The 13,697-nt window shown below is 39.7% G+C and overlaps 1 protein-coding gene across 1 annotated transcript in view; it reads right to left on the reverse strand.

Moving 5' to 3' along the window:
* RBM27 (RNA binding motif protein 27) overlaps window positions 1-12,571 on the reverse strand; it is a 145,619-nt gene extending 133,048 nt beyond the window's left edge. Inside the window, exon 1 of the mRNA XM_006874510.1 lies at window positions 12,345-12,571. Within this exon, the coding sequence (XP_006874572.1) occupies window positions 12,345-12,403 (59 nt within the window). The 5' untranslated portion in view covers window positions 12,404-12,571. The remainder of the gene's footprint in view (window positions 1-12,344) is intronic.
* Between the last annotated feature and the right edge of the window lie 1,126 nt (window positions 12,572-13,697).

Here is a 13,697-nt window from a genome sequence, read left to right on the forward strand (position 1 = left end):
GTTGAATGTGAAACTGATGATGTGCCCTGTAAACTTTCACTCAATCCACAATAAAAACCTTAAATTAAAAAAAAAAAAAAAAAGAGTGAAATTGTTATCAGGACTGATTGCAATTGTTGCAGATGTAAAGGTAGACATTTTGTAGCAAAAAGAGGGGAGTGGTTGATCTTGCATTCCAGGAGCAAAGGACCCTAGGACCATAAAGGGAGGAGAGTCAGAGTGGGGTGTGTGGCCCTATTCAGAGAAGCAGTGAAGCCAGAGATGGAGGCAGATATGATGACATGGAGAGATGGAGCAGCTGGCAACTCTAGATTCATGAAGGGAGAGGGGCTGTGTGCTGGCATCCAGGGAGCAGGCTTGCAGGGTGTTCCCTTTGGTTGTTTGAATGATTATTTATTCCTGAGTCTTTTGGTGTACATATAAAATAAAAAATAAAAAAAAACACAGGGAATAGAAGCAAATACTGTTATATGGTGGGGATATGGGATATAGAGGGGATTGTAATAATTGCAATGAAATGAAATACGATAGGATGAGTGTAAAGCTGATAGTCTCCCATGTAAACTATCACTCAATTCACAATAAAAACTTAATAAAAACAATTTTTTAAAGATGCACAGCCTTAGAAAAAGGGGGAAGTAATCAATCTTACAATCCAGGAACAGAGGACCCTAGGACCATCAAGAGGGAAAAGCATGAACAGAATGTGGTATCCTAACCAGAGATAAACAGCAACATCAGAGTCAGAGACAGACACAATGGCATGGAGAGATAGAGCATCTGCAAAGACAAAGGCTATGTGCTAACGGGCAGGGGCCAATTTGCAAAATGTGTCCTTTGGTTGTTTAAACGATTATATATTCCTGCGTGTTTTTGTGTACCTCAAAAAAGGGGATTGTAATCATTACAATGAAACAAGATGTGATTAATTGGTTGAGTGCAAAACTGATGTTCTTCCATGTAGACTATCACTCAAATGACAATAAAAGCTTTAAAGAAAAAACCCAATGGTACTGTTCCATATCCTAGAGCGCCATAGCATAGGTCAAAAACTGTTGCAAAAAAAAAACTCTTTAAGGTCTAAGGAGCAAAGATGTCACGTGGAGAAACAGGGTACAACTAACCCATGCCATGTGTGTGGCACTGTGTTAATGCAGCAGACTGCAAAGCCATTTGAACTGAAAGGTTGGCAATTCAAGCTCACCATCTGCTCCTTGAAAACCTTAGACAGGGTGGCTATGGGTTGGAACCGAATGAACAGCACTTAGCAACTCTAACAACCTATGCCACAGTATTTCCAATTGCCTCATATATGCATGCAAAAGCTGAACAATGGATACGGAAAACAGAATTGATGCCTTTGAAATTACAGGGTTGTGCAAGAATAATGGATATACCATGGGCTGCAAGAAGAACAAATCTGTCTGGGAAGATATACAGCTCCTTAGAAGCAGTCACTGGAGAAGAACATCATGCTTGGTAAAATAGAGGGTCAATGAAAAAGAGGAGGATTCTCAATGGGGTAGATTAACACAGTGGCTGCAACAATGGACTCAAACATTGGATCAATCATAAAGATGGTGTCGGACCATGTTCTGTTGTACAGTTATTGTGAGTTAGAACTGACTCAATGACATTTCAACAACATGCATCTATAAAGTCAGTTCAAACCCATAGTGAACCTATATAGAATTTCCAAGGAGCGGCAGGTAGACTTGAGCCTCTGACTTTGTGATTAGCACACCATTCTAATTAAATGGTGGTACTAGTGTGCCATGGAGTTGGTTCCGACTCATAGTGACCCCGCAAAGGATTTCCAAGGCTGTAAATATTAATGGGAGCAGAAAGCCTCACCTTTCTCCCGAGGAACCACTGGTAGTTTCTAACTGCTGACCTTGAGGTTAGCAGCCCAACTCATAACCACTACGCTAATTAAATGGTAAAACTTAAAATACTTTGAGTAGTTTTGTGCTTTTAACTTTCTAGGCCTTTATTATCATTCGAATTTATTCTTTAACATACTGACTTCATTGTATATTCTTTAAAAGCTGAGGAGTACAATACAGAAGCTACAGTATTGATGTTACTAGTAGTCTAACAAGATGTCCAGAAGTGTATCATAGGTATCCAAGTACAACTGAGATCGCTGATAGATTACAAAACAAATCCAGGGCCACCTCTCATCTTCTCAATATTATCATTTCTTGCTTCGCTTATCCAAGGATAGAACTTAATAACCTTTTAGCTATTTATGCAATACCTAAATTATGGAATCCTGATGTGATGCTGTAGGATAAGCACTGGACTGTTAACCACAAGGTTGGTGGTTCAAACCCACCAGCTGTTCCTCAGCAACCCTTTAGGTTGCTGAATTGGAACCGACTCATTAGCATTAAACAACAAGCTTGTGGGAACCCACTTACGTTTAATTACAGGAATGAGTAAATTCTGGAATTTAAGAGACTTAAAATTTTCATCCTTGGCTATCCTTTGCTACAAAAAAGAATGGCTCATAAAAAAGAGATTAGGAAAGGCAATAACACCCATCTTAAGTTACTACTGAGTCTTAATAACAATCAATGAATTACTGAAATCATTTTATAGATAGCTAAATATACAAATTAATCTTACAAGTTAAGACAACTAGAATGCTCCATATTAGTGGGGGTAGTAAAATTTTGACTACCTTTGCAATATCACAAGGAAAGACCAATCATGTCTGGTAAAGCAAAGGGTCAGTAAAAACAAGAGAAAATGCTCAATGAGATGGATGACGTAACAGCCACAACAATGGACTCAAGCACACCAAAGATCATGAAGTTGGCAGAAAACCACACATGTCATTCTGTTGTACAGAAGGTTGCCATGAGTCAGTGACTACTAACAGCAACTAACAACATATCAGGGCACAGATAACTGATCGATTCAAGAGCTAGCAGAAAGTACACCTGTGCAATTAAAACTCAGCTACAATTCCACAAGAGTAAAATCTATTTCACAGCACATAAACTTTTGTAGTGTGTGTGCACCCACAACAAGTTGTTGTTGACCGTTGCTATCAATTTGCTTTTCAATTCACAGTGACCCCATGTGGTAAGCTTCCTGTTTTCTAGGATGTAATCTTTATGGAAGCAGATCTTCAGGTATTTCTCCCAGGAAGCCAGCAGCTGCATGAGTTCAAAATGCCAATTATTTAATTAGCAGGTGAGTGGTTAGCTGCTGAACCACCAGTGCTCCTTGCACAATAATCTAAAATAGCCTAAAGTTCTGACAAATAGTTACCTTTCACTTAAAATTAAGAACCAATAAAAGAAATTTCCTAAAGCTTAATGTAAGCTATAAATATGAAGAATCCTTAAAATTCACATCTGGTATAATAACATTATAAGAACATGTTTTATGTTACTATACCAGTTGATTTTACTTTAAATTTGAACGAATTTTTGTCAAGGGAAGCTAACAGAAACATCACTCTAAAAATGCCTTATCTGTAAAATCCTCTAATTCGCCTTTTTCCTCTTTAATGAAATCTTTATTGCAGTTACATTACATAGCTGCTGAGCTGACACAGCAGCTTCAAAGACATTTTTTTTAAATACACCCAACCCTAAGACTTAAAGAGTTAAGGTTCTACCCTCAAGCTCTAAGACTAAAAACACTATACTAAGAAACCAATACAGTCTATTTGATTTAGGATTCTTTAAGCCATTTCCAGAGCCCTGGTGTGGTGCTATAGGATAAGCACTAAACCGCAAGGTTGGTTTGAACCAGGAAGCCCACAGTTCAAACTCACCAGTTGGTCTTGGAAACCCTATACAGGATCACTATGAATCGGAACCAACTAAAAGGCACTTAACAATAACAAACCATTTCCACTTTCAAAAATATTTTCATGTTTCTCAGTATGGTCATAATTTTCTAAGGTCAAATACAGGAAATACTACGAAACACTAATTATACACAAACATTACTTAGTCAAAGTAACCATTCTTTTGTTGAATGTTTATGAAACATTAGACATCCATTCAAAGTGAGTTATAAAAACAATATACAATAAAAATGCTTAAGATAAAATACCAATTGGAGAAATCAAGACAAAAAATTTTAATACTGATTAAAACCACACCAAAAAAGAGAAACTGAAAAGAAACATAGAAATTATTTTTACTTTTCTCTTTTTCTAGAAAACAATGCTTGCTTTTTTTTTTTTTTAATTACAGAAAGTAAGCTTTAAAAAATTAAGTAAAACGTCTGGGAGATCTGTGTTCTAATCAATACTATATGACAGTACTGGAAAAATAAGTAAAAATGGAGCTGATTTTATCTAAGAATGTAAGTCAGTAACTATTAATTTCTGAGAACCTGTTAGCACATATTGTTATTGTTTTGTTAAGTGCCATTGAGTCGATTCCGACCCATAGCGGTCCTGTACAGGGTTTCCAAGGAGCAGCTGGTGAGCTTGAACCAACGACCCTGCAGTTCACTAGAGATATCAAAATGTTGATACTGCCACTTCTTAGTGTAAAGCTTTCTTCTCCTTAACCAGGAATTTTCATGGATGACTTTGATGTGGGGGAAATACACATACTTCTTGTTAATTGCAAACATTTTGATATTTTGACTAAAACCCAAAAAAACCCCACTCACAGCTATGAAATTAACTCCTACTCACAGTGACCCTACAGGACAGAGCTGAATTGCCCCATAGGGTGTCTAAGGCAACTCTACTTTGTCCTGTACAGAAGTAGACTGTCACGTCTTTCTCTCCTAAAATGTTACCAGTCAACTAAACATACCAACAAAATTATACTATTAATGAAAAAAAACCTTACTTTTCTAATTGTTTGTCAATAAACTTAATTGTACATATGTGAAAATGCATTCATTTAAATATTTACTGAGTATTTATGAAGTGCTGAACCATAGGATAATCACTGGACCACAAGGCCTTTTGAACTAACTGCAAGGTCAGTCTGAATTGCCAACCTTGTGTTTTGCAGTCCAGTGGTTATCCTACAGCACCATACCAATACAAAATAAAAACAGCAAATGGTATAAAAGAGATTAATAATGAAGCAAATTATAACACTGTGAGTGGATGTGAGAAGACAGTGGTAGGAAACATAGGACTACAAAAGCATCTGCTGGCTTCCAGCCTGTAACAATTGTGCCAAGAAGAATGAAGTCAAACATATATTAGGAGGCCAACCAAAGGACATACGAACAAATACAAGGTGCTTCAAAAAGTTCATGGAAAAATTTCATTTTTTCTACTAACTTTTTTCTTTTTAAACCTCCTCCCCTATGTTAACTTGCCAAGAAGCCCTCTGGTCAATTAAGTTCTCTTCAATGAAATAGTAAAGACCAAAAAACCCACTGCCATCAAGTAGACTCCAACTCATAGTGACCCTGTATAGAGTTTCTAAAGCTGTAAATTTTTACAATAGCAGAAAGACTCATCTGTCTCCCGCTGAGCAGCTGGTGGAGTTACGCTGCCAAACGTGGTCAGCAGTCTAGGGCTTAGCTTACAGCACCACTAGGGCCTTAAACAAGCCCCACAGGCACTTCGAATCTACTGTCACTGAGTTCATTCCCATTGATAGCAACCCTATAGGTTAGGGCAGAACTGCTCCACGGAGCTTCCAAGGCTGCAAATCTTTACAAGAGCAGACTGCCACAATCTTTCTCCAGTGCCACAGCACTTTGTTGTTGTTGTTGTTAGGTGCCATCAAGTCAGTACCGACTCAGAGACCCTATGCACAACAGAATGAAACACTGCCTGGTCCTGGGCCAACCTCACAATTGTTGCCACACTGGAGACAACTGATACTGCCACTTTGCCAAACTATCTTGCTGCGGGTCTTCCTCTTTTCCTCTGACCCTCCACCTTACCAAACACGATATCCTTCTCCAGTGACTGATCCCTCCTGACAATATGTCCAAAGTATGAGAGACGAAGTTTGGCCATCTTGGCCTCCAAGGAACACTCTGGCTGCACTTATTCCAAAATGGATTAATTGGTTCTTTTGGCAGCCCATGGCACTTTCAATATTCTCCTCCAACACCATAACTCAAAAGCATCAATTCTTCTACAGTCCTCCTTATTCACTGTCCAGTTTTTGCATGCATATGACATTATTGAAAACATCACTGCTTGGGTCAGGCACACCCTAGTCCTCAAGCTGACACCTTTGCTCTTCAACACTTTAAAAAGGTATTCTAATTCTTTGACATCACTAAATAAACCTTAGAAAATTACGAGTACTTGTCAATCTTTAAGAAGATACCTCCAAAACACGCATTTAACCCCAGTCGAGGTCAGGTCTAACAGCGGCGGGGTGATTTCTTTCCCTCATCTTGTAAACTGCAGAAATTACTAGCCAAAGTTTAACTTGATAAAGACTGCAAACCCAAAATAGCATGTAAATTCTAGAGTTCAAACAAAAGCATATCCTCCATGACCACTGAACAATAAATTTGAGTGGATACACTGGTCTTAGTGAATCAATCTTATTTCTGTCTTTTCCATTGTATTCAGAAATGACAATATATTCAATATCCTAGTGCAGTTAAAAAGACCCTGATGTATATAGCTAGAAGTCTAAGATGTTCTTAAGCAATTTCTGTTCTTACCTATAGGAAATGCAATGATACCATCTCTGTCCTGCAATACACCGATTGCTACTTGGTAAATGTCAGTGGTGCTTAATGTCTTTGTTAAGTGACATCTGACTCTTTTCTAATTCACAGCGACCCTGTATAGGGTTTTTTAGGAGTAGCTAGTGGGTTTGAACCACCAACCTTGCGGTTAGCAGTCCAGTGCTTATCCTACAATGCCACACCAGAACATTACTAAGCAAAATGTTGTTTTGCAGAGTTTAATACATATTTTCATATTTCAAATACTGTAAGATTTTTATATTTATAGAATGATTCTTTCTAAGGTATACCCCGGGGACTTCAAAAAGTTCTAGAAAAAAAAAATGGTTTTCTTAACTTTTTCTTGTGAACTGAATGAAGGTTTACAGGCAGTCCATTAGTTTTCCACTCAACATGTCATACACTCACTTCCTTACACCCCAATGATTGCAATCCCCTCATGTAACATCACTTTTTTCCATTCCATTCTTTCTGTTTCTCGTTTCCATTCCTCCTCATTTCCCCACTCTTCGGAATTTTGTCCTTAGGTAAATGCTGCCCTTTTGATCTTGAATGGTTGATTATCCTATGGTGTGTACACCTCACAAGTGTTATTGTCCCCTCATATACTTATCTATTTCTTGGTTTAAAAAAATTCCATTATCTTTTAATTCCATTTTTCAATTAACTTTTTAAAGTCCCTGCATACAAAGCATTATTATTCATATCATACTAGTCAAATACAGAAAAGGCTTATTAGCCTCTGTTTAATAGATAATTTCTCCTAAGTCACACAGTGAATCAGAAATTGATATGGACCTAGAAGTGCCCTCATTCACATACAACTGTCCAAAAAGTATCAAAAACCTCATCATTTTTAAAACATACACCTAGACAAACTTACAGTAAGTCAAATAATACTATAGTAGAAACATAAGTTAGTTGAAAAATGCTTGCCTGACTTTTTCTAAGCTCATAAAAGTTTCTTCTGTGATTTATTTACCTGCTGGATTTACTTAAACCTTTTCTTTGACGCAGTTCCTATATTTAAATGAGCAGTCATTTTTGATCTAAAGAAACCACATCTCCAGACTATGTGCATAATCTCTACCCAGTCAAATCGGAGATATTGCAGGTTCAGTTCCAGACCACTGCAATAAAGCAAACATCATGAAAAAGTGAGTCACAGAAATATTTTTTGTTTCCCAGTGCAAATAAATGTCATGTTTATACTATGAGTACTGTAGCCCATTAAGTGTGCATCACCATTATGAAAAAGTCTGAAATATTTTGAGAATTACCAAAATGTGACAGACACGAAGTGAGCACATGCTATTGGAAAAATGGCACTAGTAAGATTTGCTCGATGCAGTTGCCAGAAATCTTCAATTTGTAAAAAATACAGTATATCTGTGAAATGCAAAAAACACGAAGTCCTGGTGGCACTGTAGGTTAAGTACTGGGATGCTAACCAAAAGGTCGGCAGTTCAAAATCACCAGCCACTCTGGGAAAAAGATGAGGCCATCTGCTTCTGTAAAGATTTACAGCCTAGGAAGCCCTACTCGTCCTGTGGGGTCACCATGAGTCAGAATCAGTTTGATGGCAGTGAGCCTGGTTTATGCCTGTATGGTCTCTATGATCAGGATACTTTGAAGGTGCAGCAAGACAAACACCCCCCTCGCAAACAAGATCCTGTTGATTCTAGACTGTTCATGTAGGGCAGAAAGATAAAAACTTACTGAGAAAGATATGGTTCCCCTCCCTTTTACTGCACTGCAAAGAAAAAATAATGGTACTAGCGGGTTTTTCCATGCCAACAAGAGTCATTTCTTCCATTGTCTCCTTCTACCTTCCCTCTGATAAAATGATAGGTATGTTCCACAGTTCAAACAGAGTGGAAAGTAATAGGTAAACTCTAACAGTCCAACACATTTCTAACTTGAGACCACAGGGAAATGATCTCTAGTTAACTGGATTAGTTTAGAACTACCTCCTAACTTGCGACATGCCTTTGTTTCACCAGTGACGAGATGAAACACGTTTTAAACCCCTAACTATTGGGATGCTTTTATAAATTTTGCTAATTGTAAATTAAGTTAAATAACAAAATGCAATCCAAAATTGTGTACCATCATAATGTGATTCTAACATAGCCACTCCAACTACATTATCTGAAAGCCTAACAACTGCTCTGAAATGCTATGTTGTAGCAACATGCCAATCTGCTAAGAAAATTTTCTTGAATCTGGAATATGCAAAAAGTAAACTTACAAATACAGCCTACTTCAGTATGTAATTTATTACACTTTAGGTTGTTTAAACAAACAAAAAATAATCTCCCATGACAGCAAAACAACAATGAAAATATATATCTGCATTTGCACTTACTATTTCTTATTAATACTTCCATCCAACATCATTGGAGTCCTGGTATGGCACTGTGGGTTAATACACCAGACTGCAAATCTGTCTGAACTGCAAGGTTGGCAGTTCAGGCTCAACAGCTGTTCCTCGGAAACCCTATACAAGGTCGCTATGGGTCGGAATCGACTCGACGACACTTTACAACAACAACAACATGCAACACCATTACATACGGTTAAACACTAATTTAAGAAGTTAGGTCTTTTTTTAAACCCTAATAAAGGAGCTCTGATGGAGTAATGGTTACGAATTGGGCTGCGAACCTCAGGGTCAGCAGTTCGAAACTACCAGCGGTTCCGCAGGAGAAAGATGAGGCTTTCTGCTCCCGTAAACATTTACAGCCTTGGAAACCCTGTACAGGGTCGCTTTGAGTCAGAACCGACTCCACGGCACATAACAACAACAACAACAAATAAAAAAAGAAAAAGAAGCAGGATATGTGCTGTAAGTTAAACTTGTAACTTGAAACAAATGGTAAAACTAAATTCATGTAATCATTTGAACATTAACCTTACCATGAATACTACAGAATCTGTTGAACATTTATCAATCTCAAGAGTCTTTAAGAGCCAAGTGAAAACATTCTTAGAAAGTTCCTACCTAAAGTGAATCTGAACATTAAAGTCAGCTCTACCATGAGTAAGACACTGTAGGGAGTTCAAAATCAAAAGAAAAAGCAAGTAGCTATAATTTTGAAAGCTATCTTCTATCCAAGATATAAGATATACCTTTAATACATTTTAAAAGGAGTCCTGGCAGTATTTGGGCTGCTAACTACAAAGTCATCAGTTCAAACCAACCAACCCCTCCACAAAAGAAAGATGAAGCTTTCTGCTCTTCCTAAAATTTATAATCTCAGAAACTCTAAAAAGCAGTTAGTTCTTTCTACTCTGTCCTAAAGGATTACTGAGTCAGAACTGAAATAATGGCAGTAGGTTTAATACACTATAAATATCTCTGTCAACAAATAAAATCAGTTTGCATGGAAAACTGTAGGAAACAAAATAAAACGCAACAGTACTGAATAGCAGGTGTAAAAAGTAAAGATTTCTTTTTTCAATCTTAAATACTGTAAAGGTATTTTTAAACAATTTTTCCCCCCACTTTTCAGCATTTTCCATATTTGGTCGTTTTCATTCATCTATGGCAGTGTTTCCCATCTTTACCACAATCTATCTCTATCTTTGTGGCCCCCAATTTTCTTTACTGTTAAGTATAATGTACACTCAAGAGGTCCACATCTAACAAAATGTTCAAGTGTGTTCAGAAGTCATTTTCACTTTAACTGTTGTTGGTACGTGCCATGGAGTCAGTTCTGACTCATAGCAACCCTGTACAGGATTTCCAAGGAGCGGCTGGTGAGTTTGAACCACTCACCTTGTAGTGAGCAATCCAGTGCTTATTCTACAGCACCACACCAGGATTCCTCACTTTAACTTGTTGTTATTAAGCGCCTTCAAGTCGGTTCCGACTCGAGAGCAACCCTACATAGGGTTTCCAAGGAGCAGCTGGTAGGTTTGAACTGCCAACCTTGAGATTCGCAGTCCAGCACTAATCCTACAGCACCACACCCTTCATTATTCCATAGCTCAGAAGCCTTTAGTGTGCATTTATGTTCTTCACACATACTTCTTATCCTCAATGTAAATGTCATGTCCCCTAAAGTCACCTCCCTTCCCTGTCCTGCCTTCAAAGAGCTGACATACTAGACTGCAGATGACTCTTTTCTTAGGTGTCACCGTCCACCCCAAGAAACCAAAGTAGCTAAACAAAACAAAACAAAAGTTAGCTTAAGAAGGTTCCTCAGAAGTACCAGGAAATAAACAGGGAAGGAACATGACACTGTCTCTCAAGAGGCCCAACTTCACCATGCTTCCAAATCTCCCAAACCACTCTTTTCCTTATGTCCACCTCTGAAAGACACTCCATTTTTCCATTAAAGGGATCTAACACACCCACGCCTGTGTATCTCTTCCTCTACCCCTACTCTAGAGAGAATGCACAGGCCAGGTGGAAATGAGGAGGGGGCAGGAAATTAACATCCCCTTTCCAGTGTTCCAGGTTTCCAACCTGCCTTCTCCTTCCACCTAGGAGACCTGTCCCAGACTAGCTATATCCCAGTGCCCTCAAACACTCCAAAACCCTATCCCTTGGATATAAAACAAAAAGTTGATACCTCTGCTATCTCCCAACCTGCCTTCTCCTTCCACCTAGGAGACCTGTCCCAGACTAGCTATCTCTCTATCCCACTTCCCTCAAACACTCCAAAACCCTATCCCTTGGATATAAAACAAAAAGTTGGTACCTCTATCTCTTCTTTCAAGCTTCTCACTAATATTTCTACAATTACCTAATACTACCCAAAACATTTAAAAGTACACGTCCTACTCATCCCTTTCAGCTCCTCACTAACACCCCTTCGAGTCACGCTTGCAATCTTTCAACAATACTGACAGAGCCCTTACTCTTCCTTGTTCTCTCTTTTATTCCTCTCACATCTATACTGAAAATGTCCTAGATGCCGCAGGTTCTTTCAACCCCTCATCCAAGAATATTATGACACCAGGATAGCTCTTTCGGCCCCCAATTAAACTTAGAAAACGTCAACATTCTTTCAGAGCCCCCAAAGGTATTTACATTTCCTTCAGTTCTCCTAGCATAATACTTTACAATTCCTTAATACGCTTGCTATCATACTATCAACACCCCCAATAATTTCTAGAACCCTTCAATGCTCATTTATAGATTTCAACTTCCTCGTACTTTTTAAACCTGTCAATACTCTTGAACCCTTAGACCACACCAACAATCGCAGCGCCTCTGCTACCCCGTTCTGTTCTAATGTTTTAAAAAGCCCTGGATACTCTGCTTTCAATCCCTGATTAATATTGTTTGTAAAGCCCTCAATATCCTGCTGTTCCCCTGAAGGTCCCAACACTCGCATGGAAAAATCCCTCGACAGTCTTACTACCTATCCCTCTCGGTCCTCCAGTATTAATATTTTAAATCCTCGCACCATCCCTGCTATTCTTTCTAGCGCCCCGACATCTGTATTTAAAAAGCCCTCGCTGTCCCTGCCAGCCCGTCCCCATCAACACCGCCTCTACGCCCCTGCTCCCCTGCCCCTCCCCCCCACAATGGTGCTAGTACTACAGAGAAGACGTAGCCGGGACCTCCGGACCGCGGCCCCTTGACCCCCACGCCGCCTCCCCTCCCCCCACGCCCCCGCGGGACCCCAACGCCCACGTTCACCGGCGCCGGCCCAGCCTGCCTCACTCACATCGGCTCTAGTAACTTGGCCAGCCAGGACTTGAGGGCATCCACATCCTCTATGAGCATGGTGCAGGGAGGGCGGGCTTGGCCGCCGCTCTTCTTCAGGCCTGCCGTGGGTCTCTCCGCGCCGCTTCTTCACGCACCCCTTACAGATCCTCTTGCCTTAGCCCACTGGGCATCTTAGGAGACTTCAACCTAATCCCCCGGTCCGGGCCTAACAGGAACTAACCCAAGGGCCCTCACTCAACCTAGTAGGCTAGCTCAGGTAGGCGGGCGATAGGGCCAACTGACAAGCACGTGAACCAATAAGTTAGAGAGGGCTGTGCGCTCAGAGCCAATGAAAAGGCTCGCTCGCCCCGCCGACGAGCCGTACCCAGTTAAGGAGGAGAGATATAACAAGGTAGGTAGAGAGTTCAATTGAACTCCTGGTGCAAGATGGTATCTTGGAGAAGGTGCTGTGCCTCTTAAAGGGGCCGTGGCGCCTTTTTTTAAGCACGCCGCCGCCCGCCACGGAATACCGGAGTCGGCTGCTGGGGCTGCTTGGGGCTACCCGGTGAGCCCCTATCCTGGTTCCTTCCTCACGTTTTTCCTGGAAAAACACTCGTGTCCCGAAATGACTCAGCTGTAGTAAATCTGCAACACAACGTGCAATCCGTTCACGTTCAACACATTGCACAGAATGTAAAATTTTACTTTTTTTTCTCTTAACACACCCATTTTGATCGCCACTTACTCTTGCATTTTTTACGGCTATTCTTAAACTATGCAGAATGTTCCTGACACCATACCTTAGGTTCAGATAATCGTAATTTTTTAAACGTGGCGTATGGATGTAAAAGGCTGAGGCCATCTCAATGTGCCGGTATTATTAATATATACTTCATTTAGGAAGTAAAACAAATCCAGTAGTTTTTCTTTATTCTCATTCTCATAGCTGCATATCTAAAATGCAGGGTCATTTTGCAGGGAGAATTTTTGTCAAAAAAGTATTTTAAAGATTTTTTTTTTTTTAATATGAAATAGACACCTTTTAGTTTGTTGTTGTTCATAAGTGCTGTCCTGTCGTTCCCGACACATAACAATCCTGTACAGGGTTTCTAAGGCTGTAAATCTCTGTGGGAACAGAAAGCCTCATTTTTCTCCCGCGGAGCAGCTGGTGAGCTCGAACTGCTGCCAACCAAGTTTAGTGTTTACCCTACAGTCGCCTCTTGCTTAACTTAGTTTGTACTAACTGAGAAAGTCTTTTTGGAGTTTAGTAATCACTGCCTTGGCACAGGGGTTAGATGTTTATTTAACAACAAATAGTGAACCTATGTATAAGCAAATTGCAACTAAATCATAGAAACCTTTATTAAACAAA

The sequence above is a fragment of the Chrysochloris asiatica genome, unplaced genomic scaffold, assembly GCF_000296735.1.
Source record: "Chrysochloris asiatica unplaced genomic scaffold, ChrAsi1.0 scaffold00280, whole genome shotgun sequence".
Taxonomy (NCBI): Eukaryota; Metazoa; Chordata; class Mammalia; order Afrosoricida; family Chrysochloridae; genus Chrysochloris; species Chrysochloris asiatica.